Here is a 13,769-nt window from a genome sequence, read left to right as displayed (position 1 = left end):
GAGGTTGTTGAGTGGGTTGTTAGGCAGATACTATCGGCAAGGAAACCATACCCACACCATTACGTCTAGCTATTTAAAGATATATTATGGGAGATTCGATAACGAGTTGACAGTTCTCACTATAATAGTTAAAAACTAGATAATGTAAAGGCAATTTGCTGAAAATTTCATTCAAATTGCTCCACTATGAACCGAGAAATAAGCGGTTGGAATTTCCGTCTAATTAATAATTTAGATAACGTTCAGGCCTAAAGAAAGACCTGCTATAGACAGATTTAGCTCTTGCATAATGTATGTTTAACTACCATGCCAATATAGCTTATACTCGTATTTTCTTTACCTTCAGGCAAAGATGTTAGGGGATTGCAAGCTTATCAGTGTTCTTCGGATTGGTGGGACCATTCGGCAGCTATAGGTATGTTTGGCAAATGAAAATAAATATTATATACAAATAAGGCTATAAGGGGATGGTGATTCAATCATCGGAAGACTGGGTGGTATCCTGATTGGCTCCTAGGCAAGCATGCGAGTCGATGATCATGGTGAAAATGATAGTTAGCCTTTAGATTTTCCCCAGATTTCTCTTTACAACCGTCACTGGTCTTGTGCCTCTGTAATCTAGCGCAACATACATTGCTTCTTCTATTTCAACTATTTTACAACTATACATGCGCTGGAGAACGTATTGTGTAGCTAATCGCAAATTATATTCTCTTCTACTCCAGCTACAAGCATATACATGCCCAGGAGATCGTACTATGTAACCTATCGTAACATATATTGTCTCTTCTACTCTAGCTAAATATACATGCTCTCTGGAACGTACTATGTATCCTATCGTAACATACGGTCTGGAGAACGTACTATGTAGCCAATCGTAATTTATATTGTCTCTTCTACTCCAGCTACAAATATATACATACACAGTGGATCGTACTATGCTCTGTGAAACGTACTATATATCATAAATTGTAACATATAAAATTAATTATCTCTATTACTCCAACTACAAACACACATGTTCTGGGGAACGATAAGCCACCCTGACATTTGCATGATTTTCGTTCCCGCAAAAACAAGCACTTCGGCGTGTCAATGATTAAAATCTTCGACAACAAGGAGTGGGTTAAGGGTGCGGGCCTGCGTGGCATGTCGTAGAGAGAATTTTGAAAATTTTGAAAATTCGGCACGCATCAATTTTCTTGCAATGTGCGTACCACTTGCGTGAACCATGTGTAAACACTGTGCGAACTCGACGCAAACACTACCGACGGTGCGTGTCAGTGCGTGAACAATACTTAACCTATAGGCCTACGTAAACCAGAGCCCGATTCCTAGAAAATTCTTAAGCACGTTCTTGTGCTTAGATTTTAAGTAGACTTTGCATTTAAGTAAACTTACCTTATTTTGTGTTCCCAGAAAACTCTTAAGAACGTTCTTGTGCTAACATTTTAAGTAGACTTCATTGTAAGCACAAGAACGTTATTATGCGTTCCAAGAAAAAACTTAAGCACAACTTCGTTTTTAAACATAGTCAATCTAAGCACAAGTCCCAAGCAAGGTATACGGCTTGCTTACCAACCTTAAGTCTGTTTCTGCTTCAAAAAGATGGCTGACCGTAGAGTTATTCGACAGCATTTCCGACAATTACAAGACAGAGAAAATTCTTCTCCAGAAGAAATTAAGAATGGTATAGAAAATTTCGCTTCTATCCTGAAACCATTTTATTTATTTGCCAATTAGTAAACAATAGGATACAAACACACAGGCTACTTTAAGATCAGGCGCTCTCACAATTATTCAGTTAGTTTGTATGTGTCTGCGTTTTTTTTTTTATCTTGTGGCACATTTTATATGTGTAGGCCTATAGGGGACATGTCAAATGCATCTAAATCAACCATATATATCCATATGACGTCAATGAAGCAGACGACAAATTTATGACGTAATTCTCATACCAAAGTTGTTTTTATGACGTTAAAGAGCATCGTAGTCACAGTTTATGGTAAACTTTACCAGTCACAACGTGCTTAGACTTATACTTGACTTGTGCTTACGTAGGAATGGTCTTAAGAATTTTCTAGGGAGGGTATTTTTATAAGCATGACTTTGTGCTTACTTTAAGAATTTTCTAGGAACCGGGCCCAGTAGTGCCACTGCGCCTCAATGCTTACCAATGGGGCCCATTTTTGTCCGTGTAATGTGCAGACAGTGTCCAACTTATGCCTGTACAATGGGCGAACAGGGCGCAAACACGGCTTCAAGCGAAATGGGGTTTAATTTAACGTCCACTCGACACAAACAAGGTCATTTCGGGACTAATACATGGTTCAATTTTATTTCAATAATTCGCTTGCGCGTAGGGGTCTTTAGCAGTGGGAGGACCCGGAGAAAACCCGCGAGGTTGGACAGGCGACACTACTCCTTGTCACGTTCAACCGTGGAATCGAAACCACACTAGTTGACTAAGGGATAGACTTTATGATACAGCGCGCACGTGCTAACCATTCGGCGATCCAACAACCCCGACAAAAATCGTGCAAGTGTCAGGGTGGCATAACATATATTGTGTCTACTAATCCAGCTATAACATACGTGCTCTGAACTACAGACTCTGTCTGGTGGTTTAAATACACGAACTGCTTTACTTTCCTAACCCTCTCCAATTAACTCACCTTCTGTACCATAACAATTTAGTGTGACTATACAGCAGAAATCGAGGTGGGTGGGTGATGGGCTGAATACATTTATTAATGGTATAATATATTATATTTATTGCAGCTGAGTTATTGTTGTTATTATGGGGTGTAAGGCTATGTGTAGTTGTAAGGAAAGCACCATCCGAGTTTAATGAGAGTCGCTTTATAAGTTGGGCTATATATAACGAGTTTCTGCTCTCATTATTTTTAAATGTCAGCACGTGAGTAACATTATTGGTTTTAGATTATTTTAATGGAATTGTGATTTTAAAAACGAATTGCCAACAACCAATCCTCTAACACTAATTAGTAAAACATTTCTGGTTTCGTAAACAAGATATTTCTATTTCTATTAGTTACATTGTCAACGGCAATTAACAGAAATTTAGAGCTAGTCTTTTTCCAAAGAGAAGAAAAAAATACAAACTTTTACTTGTTATTATCACCATATAAATTGTTATTCTAAAATGATTGATTATACTCCTATTTAAAGTTTCTTGTGTAACTGAAATCCCCATAAAGATTTTTTTTATAGATGTGTCTATAATTTCATTTAATTAACTTAAACTGGTGCTTTTACTAGTGAATTTCTATATAGTTTATGACGTTCGGATAATTTCATATTACGGTTTTTCAATATAATATTAGATTTGGTAGCAAGGAAAATGTGAAGACCTCTCCATATAATCAATTGTCAATATTGACCAGAGTTAACATCCACTATCAATGTCTTTCTTTCTCAGTTAACACATGAACTGAGAAATGCAGTAGATCTTTACATTTAAATCCATTCTTTAAACGGTTGATCGTGTAATTTTAACCCAAACTTCTTCAAAATGATCGCCGTTGGAGCTATAACTCTTAAACACTTTAATTGAAACCGTACATAGATCGAGGGCTAGTTGTGCACCATGTTTTATATTTTATTTGTATTATACTTTATATATTGCTCCCTAGGTATCTATATTTGTTTATTATTCAGGATATTTTTGAAGGACCCGTTCCCTACTAATCCGGATTTATTGTATTTAGTATTATTTATACATACTCAGCTCACCACTACCGTTACCTTAGCCTTTCTATTCGGTAGTAAGGTATGTACAACATTTTATTTCATATTTATTGTATGACTTTGTGCTATTATCTGATATGTTTCGTAAAATTTTAGACACCTTTCACTGCAAATGTAAACAGGATAGTATTACCTTGACAGTTTAAATCTTATTAAATTAGACTAAAATTTCCTTTTGTGCCATGTTAATTTGTAATTAACAAAACGTTGAGAGTTATAATAATTATTTTGTCTACAAGCTCTGGAAGTGGAAGTACGGGAAGAGTTCTGGAGATGTTAAAAAAAATGGCAATTTAGAGAGATCGATACAGTTGAGCGAACTGACTTTATAAAAGTAAAACGTGTTATAGATCGCTGACTAGAAACAGTGTTTAGCTCTGAAAAATTAAAAATTAACTCAGTATTCCTCAACCGACTGGAACGCAGACTAGTATGACATAATGCTTGAATCTGAAGACGTGGCTTACAGAGGGCACAATATGCACAATAATGCCCACTGTATTCGAATTTGTTATTTTCAGGCCTATTTAGTTTATAAATATCACGGTAAAGAACAACAAAGTCACCAGCAATCGACAATGCTTAGTAGAGGTTCAAAATATACAATGGGCCAGAAACCAGCTAGTACTGTAAGTAATGCGGCATCTACTAATGGTTATGAAGATAAAATAGATGATCCGGAAGAATGTGAAAGTTTCCTTGAAAAGGATATACAGGTTATTATTTTATTTACAATACTATAATAGTAATAATGAAATGTCATACTTGTATTCTAAGTAAATATATACTAAACAGCAAAAAAAAAAACTTCTGTACGATTTCAAAATCAGAGAGGCACTTTAATCAAACCATTCTAGAAAACGACTTAATAAATGGGTCCAAGAATTTTTTTGTGAACAGTATGTTGACACATAAGTGATTAATTCATCATAATGAATCTGTACACAGTCTATACATCAGTATCTGATGTGTCTACCGCGAGTGCCAGCGTTTGTACATGGAGTGGACCAGACGATTGATGAAGGCCATTGACACCTGGAACCACGCTCTCAGAAAAGCCTAGCGCAATCCATCGGCTGTATTTGGTCTCGGTACGACGTTATTAAGTCTCCTCTGAATTTCATCCCAAAGCTGTTCAATCGAGTTTAAGTCCGGACTTAGACTTATGCCAGTGCATAACGTTGACACTGTTCTGCTGTCATGCTGGAAAACGTTGTTTCGATGACGTGTGAAATGTGGTATGACGTGGGGTCGGAGAGCTAGATCGATTAGCGCACTGTTGTGATGCCACCTCCTCTTCCTGGACCAAGATTTTGGAACACCACAGGACCCACTCTCTGGATCAGGCCGATTCCACCCCAAACCATTATGCTTGGACCTCCCATGAGCCTCGTTCCATGACACATTGTTCAGAATAACGCTGGCCACGTCGACGCCATATTCTGGTACTACCATCTGCAGTTGATACGCAATACCGACTCTCAGCTGTGAACAGAACAGTTCTCCATTGCCTGTGTCGCCAGTTCTGGTGTTGTTGGGCAAACTGTAGACGTTCACGTCGATGGCGAGGGGTGAGGATCGGTCCATCGGTCCATTGTAAGGTCTACGGCAATGGGTGTTCTCTCTGGTGAGACGTCGGCGCACTGTATCGGTACTGATGGGTCTTCCGTGAGTTCCCACTGTCTGACGTACTGTCTCGGATGCCTGTGTTAAGGGATTCTGCACGTGCTGGCACACAACACGGCGGTCTTGTCGCCTTGTGATAACCCTTGATCTACCAGTTCGGGAGGGATCATCCGTGGTGTTGGTGGCTCGAAAGCTTTGCTGAAGCCTGTAGATGGTCCGAACATTGACCTGGAAGTGATTGGCAACGGCTTGGGCAGTGTGGCCAGCGCCGAGTCTTCCAAGCGCCTGGTTCCTCTGAGCTGTCGTGAGTCGTGGCATGCTGCTGACGTTGTAGTGTGAATGATTTAACCAGGTATGGGGCGGGGTGCATTATATAGGGCTGGTCCCGATGAACAGCACGCACGTGCAGCATGAGTTTATGAAAATCACGGAGAACACATTACCATCTCAGAAGTCAGGTTGCGTTTTTGAGAACATTTCCTGGGTTTAATTCTGTGTTTGGGAAGGAGTCTTATTGCTTAGGTGAAGTTGGAGATGTGGTCATAAATATACAATAAAAACATTTGGCAAGTTTTATGCAATGCGTCTATTCAGAGCAACATAGCAACCTGACGTTTCTTTTGCTGCTTAGTATATTATATCGTATCAATCCGTGTTTTAGTGTGGTTTCCCGAGTTATGGAGTTTGATCTAAAATGATATGATAAGGCATATTGGGGACACGGTGCTTAGTGTAGTTATGACACAGCGTCCTTTTCCATTGTACTCGCATTGTAACATGGTCACTTGATTGTCTGGAGGAAAACTGTTTGTGGGGGTATATGTCTATATATAGATCTTTTAGAATATTTTCCTACTGCATAACATACAGCGATATGCTTGATTCCCAGAACTTCTTGACACTGGAAGCAAAAAAAACCCAAAACAGCAACACCGAAGTCGTCATGTCAATATGCTGGTTTTGATGTAGAACAAGCCTTAATGGAAGGATTTACGGTAAATAGTACAGTATTGCAAAGGGGGGCGGGAAGTTTGTTGGGTAGGTACTTTAATTTAGTGTGCGTATTGTGTTTTTCTTGGAGCAGCAAGGCAAACAGCAAGGACACAGTTGAGTGCATATACATGTTTCGAATTAAATACCCCAAAACAACATAATTTTGTTTAAGTCATTAATTATTGCATGGTGCTTTTTTTGTTACAGGAAGAATTTCGACGATTGTATACTCAGTTAGAGCTTCTTAAACAGAGAAATATGAAATTAGGAAATCGCCACCTTCAACATAAACTATCGGCAATGACCGAGGCAGCCCAGAAAGAGGACATGGTAGACTCTACACCATCAACGCCAAATCTAAACGGCAAACGAATCATAATAAACTTAGACGATTATAACGATTCTACTAATGTTTAGCAGTTGAGTGAATTCTTTGGGAAATATCGCATTATTTTGTCTGGATAATCAACCAATGTCAGTATCTAGTGCATTCACGATGAGGTTCAGAAACGAATGTAACAGGGTTTTCAAAGAGAGCATAAGAAGATTCGAGAATGAAAAATTTAGACTATAAAAGTGGGTGTGAGATACGTAATATTGTTTGATTATGGTGTTTCATACAGGGTAAAATTAATCTATATCCAATTTGTTCTATAGTGCCATTATCACAAATAAATGCCCGTCTTTTTTCATAAGTAAACAATAAGTAACTAGTAGAGTAACGACCGTGGCGATAATGTGGGGGTCTAACTTGCCATAACATAATGTTATAAACATGAATTACCGTTACCAGCTCGGCGTTAGCTCACCACGACAAACTAAAATGGCACAGTCTACAAGTGGGTAAATCATCGTTCTGCCTGATTGTTAGTGGTGGAATAAGTGTATGAAACTAATGATGAAACACGTAAAATAAAATGCACAGAATGTTATTAAAACAGGGATTCACGTCATACATCCATAACAACTATCATAATGGCAACTTCACCGATCTGCTCATACTATTTAACAGCCATTTCATGCTGTTTGAAGATAAAAGAAGTAAATAAAGTTAGAAGCGATATTATAATACTATAAATTGTCTCTGTGTTACAAATAGAACTAGAATACGACACACTTCTATCTGTTTAGTCGTATAATATTACTGCAATGTACAATAGATCTGTATCAGCTATATATAAGTGTTTTAATTCAAATGTTCTATTGTTAATATTTTGTGTTAATTGGAGAGGGTAGAAAATGATTAATATCAACGTGAATGTTTGTTTATATATTTGATGACCACACAATATTATAACATTACTGTTAATATTGACTTTTAATAATGTAAATATATATGTAAATACATATAACTTTTGGTGTTTTGTTTTTTTGTCAATTTATAATATCGTAGCTTTGTTTTCTACTGTTTAAGTTATGAACCTTTGCTGTTGTCTGGATTATGATTTGCCCATAGGTCATTCCATTTCAAGTGGACCAAATTCTCAGAAAGTTGTAAAGTGACCACTCGGAAAATTATGAAACCAGCGGCTGCCAGGCAGGATACGCCCACATTTTCGAGAGATGGATAGAGAACAAGCTAAAAAGAAAGAGATTTTTCCTACAATCAAGGGCCATAATTCAGGAAATTACAATTCGATATGCGCAAATTTCGAAAGGAACTGAGATCGTTGCGTAATAAACTTACATTTCAAGTTTCAACAAAATCGGATAAAAATTGTGACCTCTATAGGGTCCACAACCTTGATATACCATATTTTACGCTATTTGAGAACGAAGGCCGGCCATTTTGTCTGTCAGTTTTGGGCCGATTTTCACGAAATTCGAACTCAGAGGTCCTTAGTGTGTAACAGTGATATAATAATACGGTTTTTTAAATCAGATAAAAAATTATGACCTCTATAGGGTCCACAAGCTAAAAACACGATTTTTCGTACAATCAGGGGCCATAATTCAGGAAGGTACAGTCCGATATGCGCGAATATCGTAAGGAACCAAGATCTGTGGGTTATAAACTTACATTTCAAGTTTCAACAACATCGGATAAACATTGCGACCTCTATAGGGTCCACAACCTTGATATACCATATGTTTACCATATTTTCGTTTTTCGTTTTTCGATATTGGTGAATAACGAAAAACGAGCTACTCGTTATTCGATATTGGCGAATAACGAAAAACAACTAGCTCGTTTTTCGATATTGGCGAATGTCGAAAAACGAGCCACTCGTTTTTAGATATTCAAACTTGAATCTCAAAAAAGTAGATTTAATGGAAGTACATCGACAGAATGTCTCCAAAACACATTTGATTAAATCAGTTTTGTAAAACGAACTAAATATATCGTAATAGAGGATGCCTGAGCAGTGTATTCACATAAAAACTGCTCTTTCTCCTTGTTTTTTGATATTGGCGAATCTCGAAAAACGAGCTACTCGTTTTTCGATATTCAGGCTTGAATGTCAAAAATACAAATTTTAATCATGTATATCTAACGAACTAAAGATATAATTAATGAGGATGCCTGAGCAGTGGATTCACATAAAAATTACTCTTTCTACTTGAATCTCAAAAAAGCAGATTTGATGGTTGTATATCTACAGAATTTCTCCAAAACACATTTGATTAAATACGTTTTTTAAAACGAACTAAAAATATCATAAATGAGGATGCCTGAGCAGTGGATTCACATAAAACTGATATTTGTCCTTGTTTTTTGATATTGGCGAATCTTGAAAAACGAGCTTTTCGTTTTTCGGTATTCAAACTTGAATCTCAAAAAAGGAGATTTGATGGTTGTATATTTACAGAATGTCTCCAAAACACATTTGGTTAAATACGTTTTCTAAAACGAACTAAAAATATCATAAATGAGGATGCCTGAGCAGTGGATTCACATAAAACTGATATTCCTCCTTGTTTTTTGATATTGGCGAATCTCGAAAAACGAGCTACTCGTTTTTCGATATTCAAACCTGAATCTCAAAAAAGCAGATTTGATGGTTGTATATCTACAGAATGTCTCCAAAACACATTTGATTAAATCAGTTTTGTAAAACGAACTAAAGATATAATTAATGAGGATGCCTGAGCAGTGGATTCACATATTACTAAGATTAATATTATTATTAGGCTTTTTTCATATATCTGGCGATCGTGTGACGCCTTGGCGACAGTGAAAGCCTTCAGCATTGCGCGCAATTCTAGATCTTAGGCTTTCACCTTCGGTGAAAGACTATTGTTATTACTAAGATTATTATTTTTTGTTATTGGGGGAAGCTAGATCTCAGCAACTATAAGAGATAGAGGTTTGAAATTTGATTTTCTGCTGGAAAAGTAGTGTGCAGCTACTCCTTAAATCTATTTTGAAATTTGTGCGCACACCGGAAGTCACGTTTAATACGAAAAACGAAAATCGGCCATAATTCTGTTAATTCTCAACCAATTTTTCTGATATTTACATTTTTGGATAGCTGGAGACATTTCTGAGCAGAGAGCAATTCAAAAACGTCGAGTTTAGAAACTTTGTCGCTCTCATTTTTTCGGTGAAATATGGAAAATTTCCTAAAATTGTTATTTTTTAGAATTTTTAAATTTGACTTATATTTTTGGATAGCTGACATCAATCCGATTCCAACAATATAAGTTTTGTTCTGAAATGATGACTTTGATTTTTCACTTTTTTTCGCATTTTGGTCAAATCTTATTTTTTTTAAAACGGCTCCAACGATTTTTCTGAAACTTCAGATGTATGAAGTCGAAGGAACAAACCAGTCCATGAACTATAAATGAAAATCCTCTAATCACCGGAAGTAGTCAAGAAAGGTATCCAAACTTTGACAAAATTGTGAAAAATGGGTGCCTGTGCGGAAAATGCGATATATCAACTGTGTTCTTGTCGATTAGTTAAAGTTTTATATCGTTTAACAGCCAATTGAATTGTCTATCGGATGGTACTAAAGCGGCATGTTCTATCAAAAATTTAAAAAGTTATGTGACTTTGAAAAGTAACGTTTTTTACGATTTCGAGCAAATTTGGACGCATGTTTCTCGGAATGTCTCCAACGATTTTTTAAAAACTTTCTCAATCGAGAGGCTAATGGGTACTCTGTTTTGTGAAACCACTGTATCATTTTTTGAAATGTCAGGGGTAGCCGAAAAATAAGATCGAAAATCGAAAACGTCGTATTTTTACGATTTGGAGCATTTTTAGAGGCCTATTTCTCGAAAAGTCAACATAATTCTTTTTGGGAACTTCTTATACAGAGAGGCCTATCGGTAGTGTTATGCATAAAACGATTGTACAATAGTCCCAAATTTCAGGAGTAGCAGAACAAAGGGATCGAAAATTGAACACGGCACCTTTCATTGTTAAGCGAAACATAAGTGGGGGATACAATCTGTACGTTTTGTCAACGTATAGAGTCTATTCAAGAGTGCTTTTATCAGTGATGATATTTGAACTGAAATTATTTCAACTATGAGTGTTTTCTTCTTTCGAAAATATGGGTTTAGTGACCTTGTAACGGAAATAGTTGATTGCTGTGTGTAATAATTAGCCTTTGAATTAATATTGTTGCTTCTGTGTCAAAATTATCTTATACCGGTAATCATCTGGACAGAAATCGACAGCTCGCTCTGTTTATAAGAAAGTTCAATTTATTAATCGTTTGCAGTAGTATCGTACAGTGGTATCGAATATTGCACCTGTGATAAAAGGCATGACGTTGTTTGAGCATGGACTCTACCTGTAATTAATATTGAATTTTATTAGTGACGTCAAATCTTTAACGTGCACGAAACAAGAAAATTTGCTATATTTCATTGAATATTCAATCAATTTTTGAACCAGTTACATATTTGAGTAGCTGACATGAACGCGATTCCGAAAACCCGTGTACACATTGGTGTGACCGTAAAAGATCCCTTGGCGGTTGGAATTCTATATAAAAGAGGACTAGCGCCGCTGTACGAGCATGTTTAGAGGTCATTTCGGGACTAACATATGGTTTTTTTTATTTCAATAATTCTCTTGCGCGTAGGGGTCTTTAGCAGTGGAAGGAAACCGGAGGACCCGGAGAAAACCCACGAGGTTGGACAGGCGACTCTACTCCTTGTCACGTACAACCGGGGAATCGAAACCCCGCTAGTTGACTCACTGACAGACCGTATGATACAGCGCAGTCCCAAAGGCTAGCCTACCGAGCAAATTCCAGCCAGCATAACGTATCTATATAAGAAAGATTAATTCCTACTGGCGATTTTCAAACAGTGCCAAATGATAGCCTACTGTGTAATTTCCAGCCAGCATTATGTACCTATATAAGAGACATTTATTCCTACTGGCGATTTACAAATATTGCATGAAGAAATTCAAATCCTAAGAACATAAACACGACTAATGCACAGTACCATATTGATTATAAAAGTACAATGTATATATTGGTTATACTATATATGTCACAAAACAACAATCATTAGATAATAATAATTATTTACTAATTATATAAATCATTTAATAGGTAGGAGTTATCCATTGTTTAATTTAACAGTTATATAATTACCCTGGTTAGAAAGGTACGAACAATTAAGGTATTTAAACAAATGATTACGAAAGAACATAACACTATAGACTTCTATGATAAGACATATAATACATGTTTAATATATATAAAAATGACAATGTGCAACTACTGCTTAAAGCTATTTCGAAATTTGTACGTATAGCGGAAATGCGTCAATTGAAAATCGGCCATTATTCTCTTAATTCTCAATGGATTCTTCAGATATGTACATTTTTGGATAGCTGGAGACATTTCTGAGACGATAGCAGTTCAAAACTGTGGAATTTAGAACCTTTGTCGTTATCATTTTTTTGGTGAAAAATGGAAAATTTTCAAAATTTTCTAAAAAATTTTATTTTTGGGAATTTTTATTTTTGGGAATTTTGAAATTTCAGTTATATTATTGGATAGCTGACATCAATCCGATTCCAACAATATAAGTTTTGTTCTGAAATGATGACTTTGATTTTTCACTTTTTTTCGCATTTTGGTCAAATCGTAGAGGTCTTATTTTTTTAAAACGGCTTAAACGATTTTTCTAAAATTTATAGAATATGAAGTTGAAGGTCCAAACTAGTTCATGAACTATAAATGAAAATCCCCTAATCAACGGAAGTAGTCAAGAAAGGTATCCAAACTTTGACAAAATTGTGAGAAATGGGTGCCTGTGCGGAAAATGCGATATATCAATTGTGTTCTTGTCGATTAGTTAAAGTTTTATATCGTTTAATAGCCAATTGAATTGTCTATCGGATGGTACTAAAGCGGCATGTTTCTATCAAAAATTTAAAAAGTTATGTGACTTTGAAAAGTAACGTTTTTTACGATTTCGAGCAACTTTGGACGCATGTTTCTCGGAAAGTCTCCAACGATTTTTTAAAAACTTTCTCAATCGAGAGGCTAATGGGTACTCTGTTTTGTGAAACCACTGTATCATTTTTTGAAATGTCAGGGGTAGCCGGAAAAAGAGATCGAAAATCGAAAATGTCATATTTTTACGATTTGGAGCATTTTTAGAGGCCTATTTCTCGAAAAGTCAACATAATTCTTTTTTGGAACTTCTTCTACAGAGAGGCCTATCAGTAGTGTTATACATAAAACGATTGTACAATAGTCCCAAATTTCAGGAGTAGCAGAACAAAGGGATCGAAAATTGAACACGGCACCTTTCATTGTTAAATGAAACATAAGTGGGGGATAAAATCTGTACGTTTTGTCAACGTATAGGGTCTATTCAAGAGTGCTTGAACTGAAATTTGATGATATTTGAACTGAAATTATTTCAACTATGAGTGTTTTCTTCTATCCAAAATATGGGTTTAGTGACCCTGTAACAGAAATAGTTGATTGCTGTGTGTAATAATTAGCCTTTCAATTAATATTGTTGCTTCTGTGTCAAAATTATCTTATACCGGTAATCATCTGGACAGAAATCGACGGCTCGTGCTGTTTATAAGAAAGTCCAATTTATTAAATGCTTGCAGTAGTATCGTACAGTAGTATCGAATATTGCACCTGTGATAAAAGGCATGACGTTGTTTGAGCATGGTCTCTATCTGTAATTAATATTAAATTTTTATTATTGATGTCAAATCTTTAACGTGCACGAAACCAGAAAATTGGCTATATTTCATTGAATATTCATGCAATTTTTGAACCAGTTACATTTTTGAGTAGCTGACATGAACGCGATTCCGAAGTCCCGTGTAGACATTGGTGTGACCGTAATTTATGGGACTTTGAAAAGTAAGGTTATTTACGATTTCGATCAAGTTTAAACCCATGTTTCTCGGAAAATCCGCCAACGATTTTTTT

General features: G+C 36.2%; 1 protein-coding gene across 1 annotated transcript in view; it reads left to right on the top strand.

Annotated features, from left to right (window-relative positions):
- The window catches only part of LOC126816908 (probable G-protein coupled receptor CG31760), a 115,130-nt gene extending 107,435 nt beyond the window's left edge, over positions 1–7,695 (top strand). The window contains exons 5-9 of the mRNA XM_050543720.2: positions 347–415; positions 2,782–2,920; positions 3,682–3,793; positions 4,293–4,487; positions 6,598–7,695. Of these exons, the coding sequence (XP_050399677.1) occupies positions 347–415; positions 2,782–2,920; positions 3,682–3,793; positions 4,293–4,487; positions 6,598–6,807 (725 nt within the window). The 3' untranslated portion in view covers positions 6,808–7,695. The remainder of the gene's footprint in view (positions 1–346; positions 416–2,781; positions 2,921–3,681; positions 3,794–4,292; positions 4,488–6,597) is intronic.
- Positions 7,696–13,769: the final 6,074 nt, after the last annotated feature.

The sequence above is a fragment of the Patella vulgata genome, chromosome 3 (genome assembly GCF_932274485.2).
Source record: "Patella vulgata chromosome 3, xgPatVulg1.2, whole genome shotgun sequence".
Classification (NCBI taxonomy): domain Eukaryota; kingdom Metazoa; phylum Mollusca; class Gastropoda; family Patellidae; genus Patella; species Patella vulgata.
Note: the sequence above shows the minus strand (reverse complement) of the source record. Positions and strands in the feature narration are given on the sequence as shown.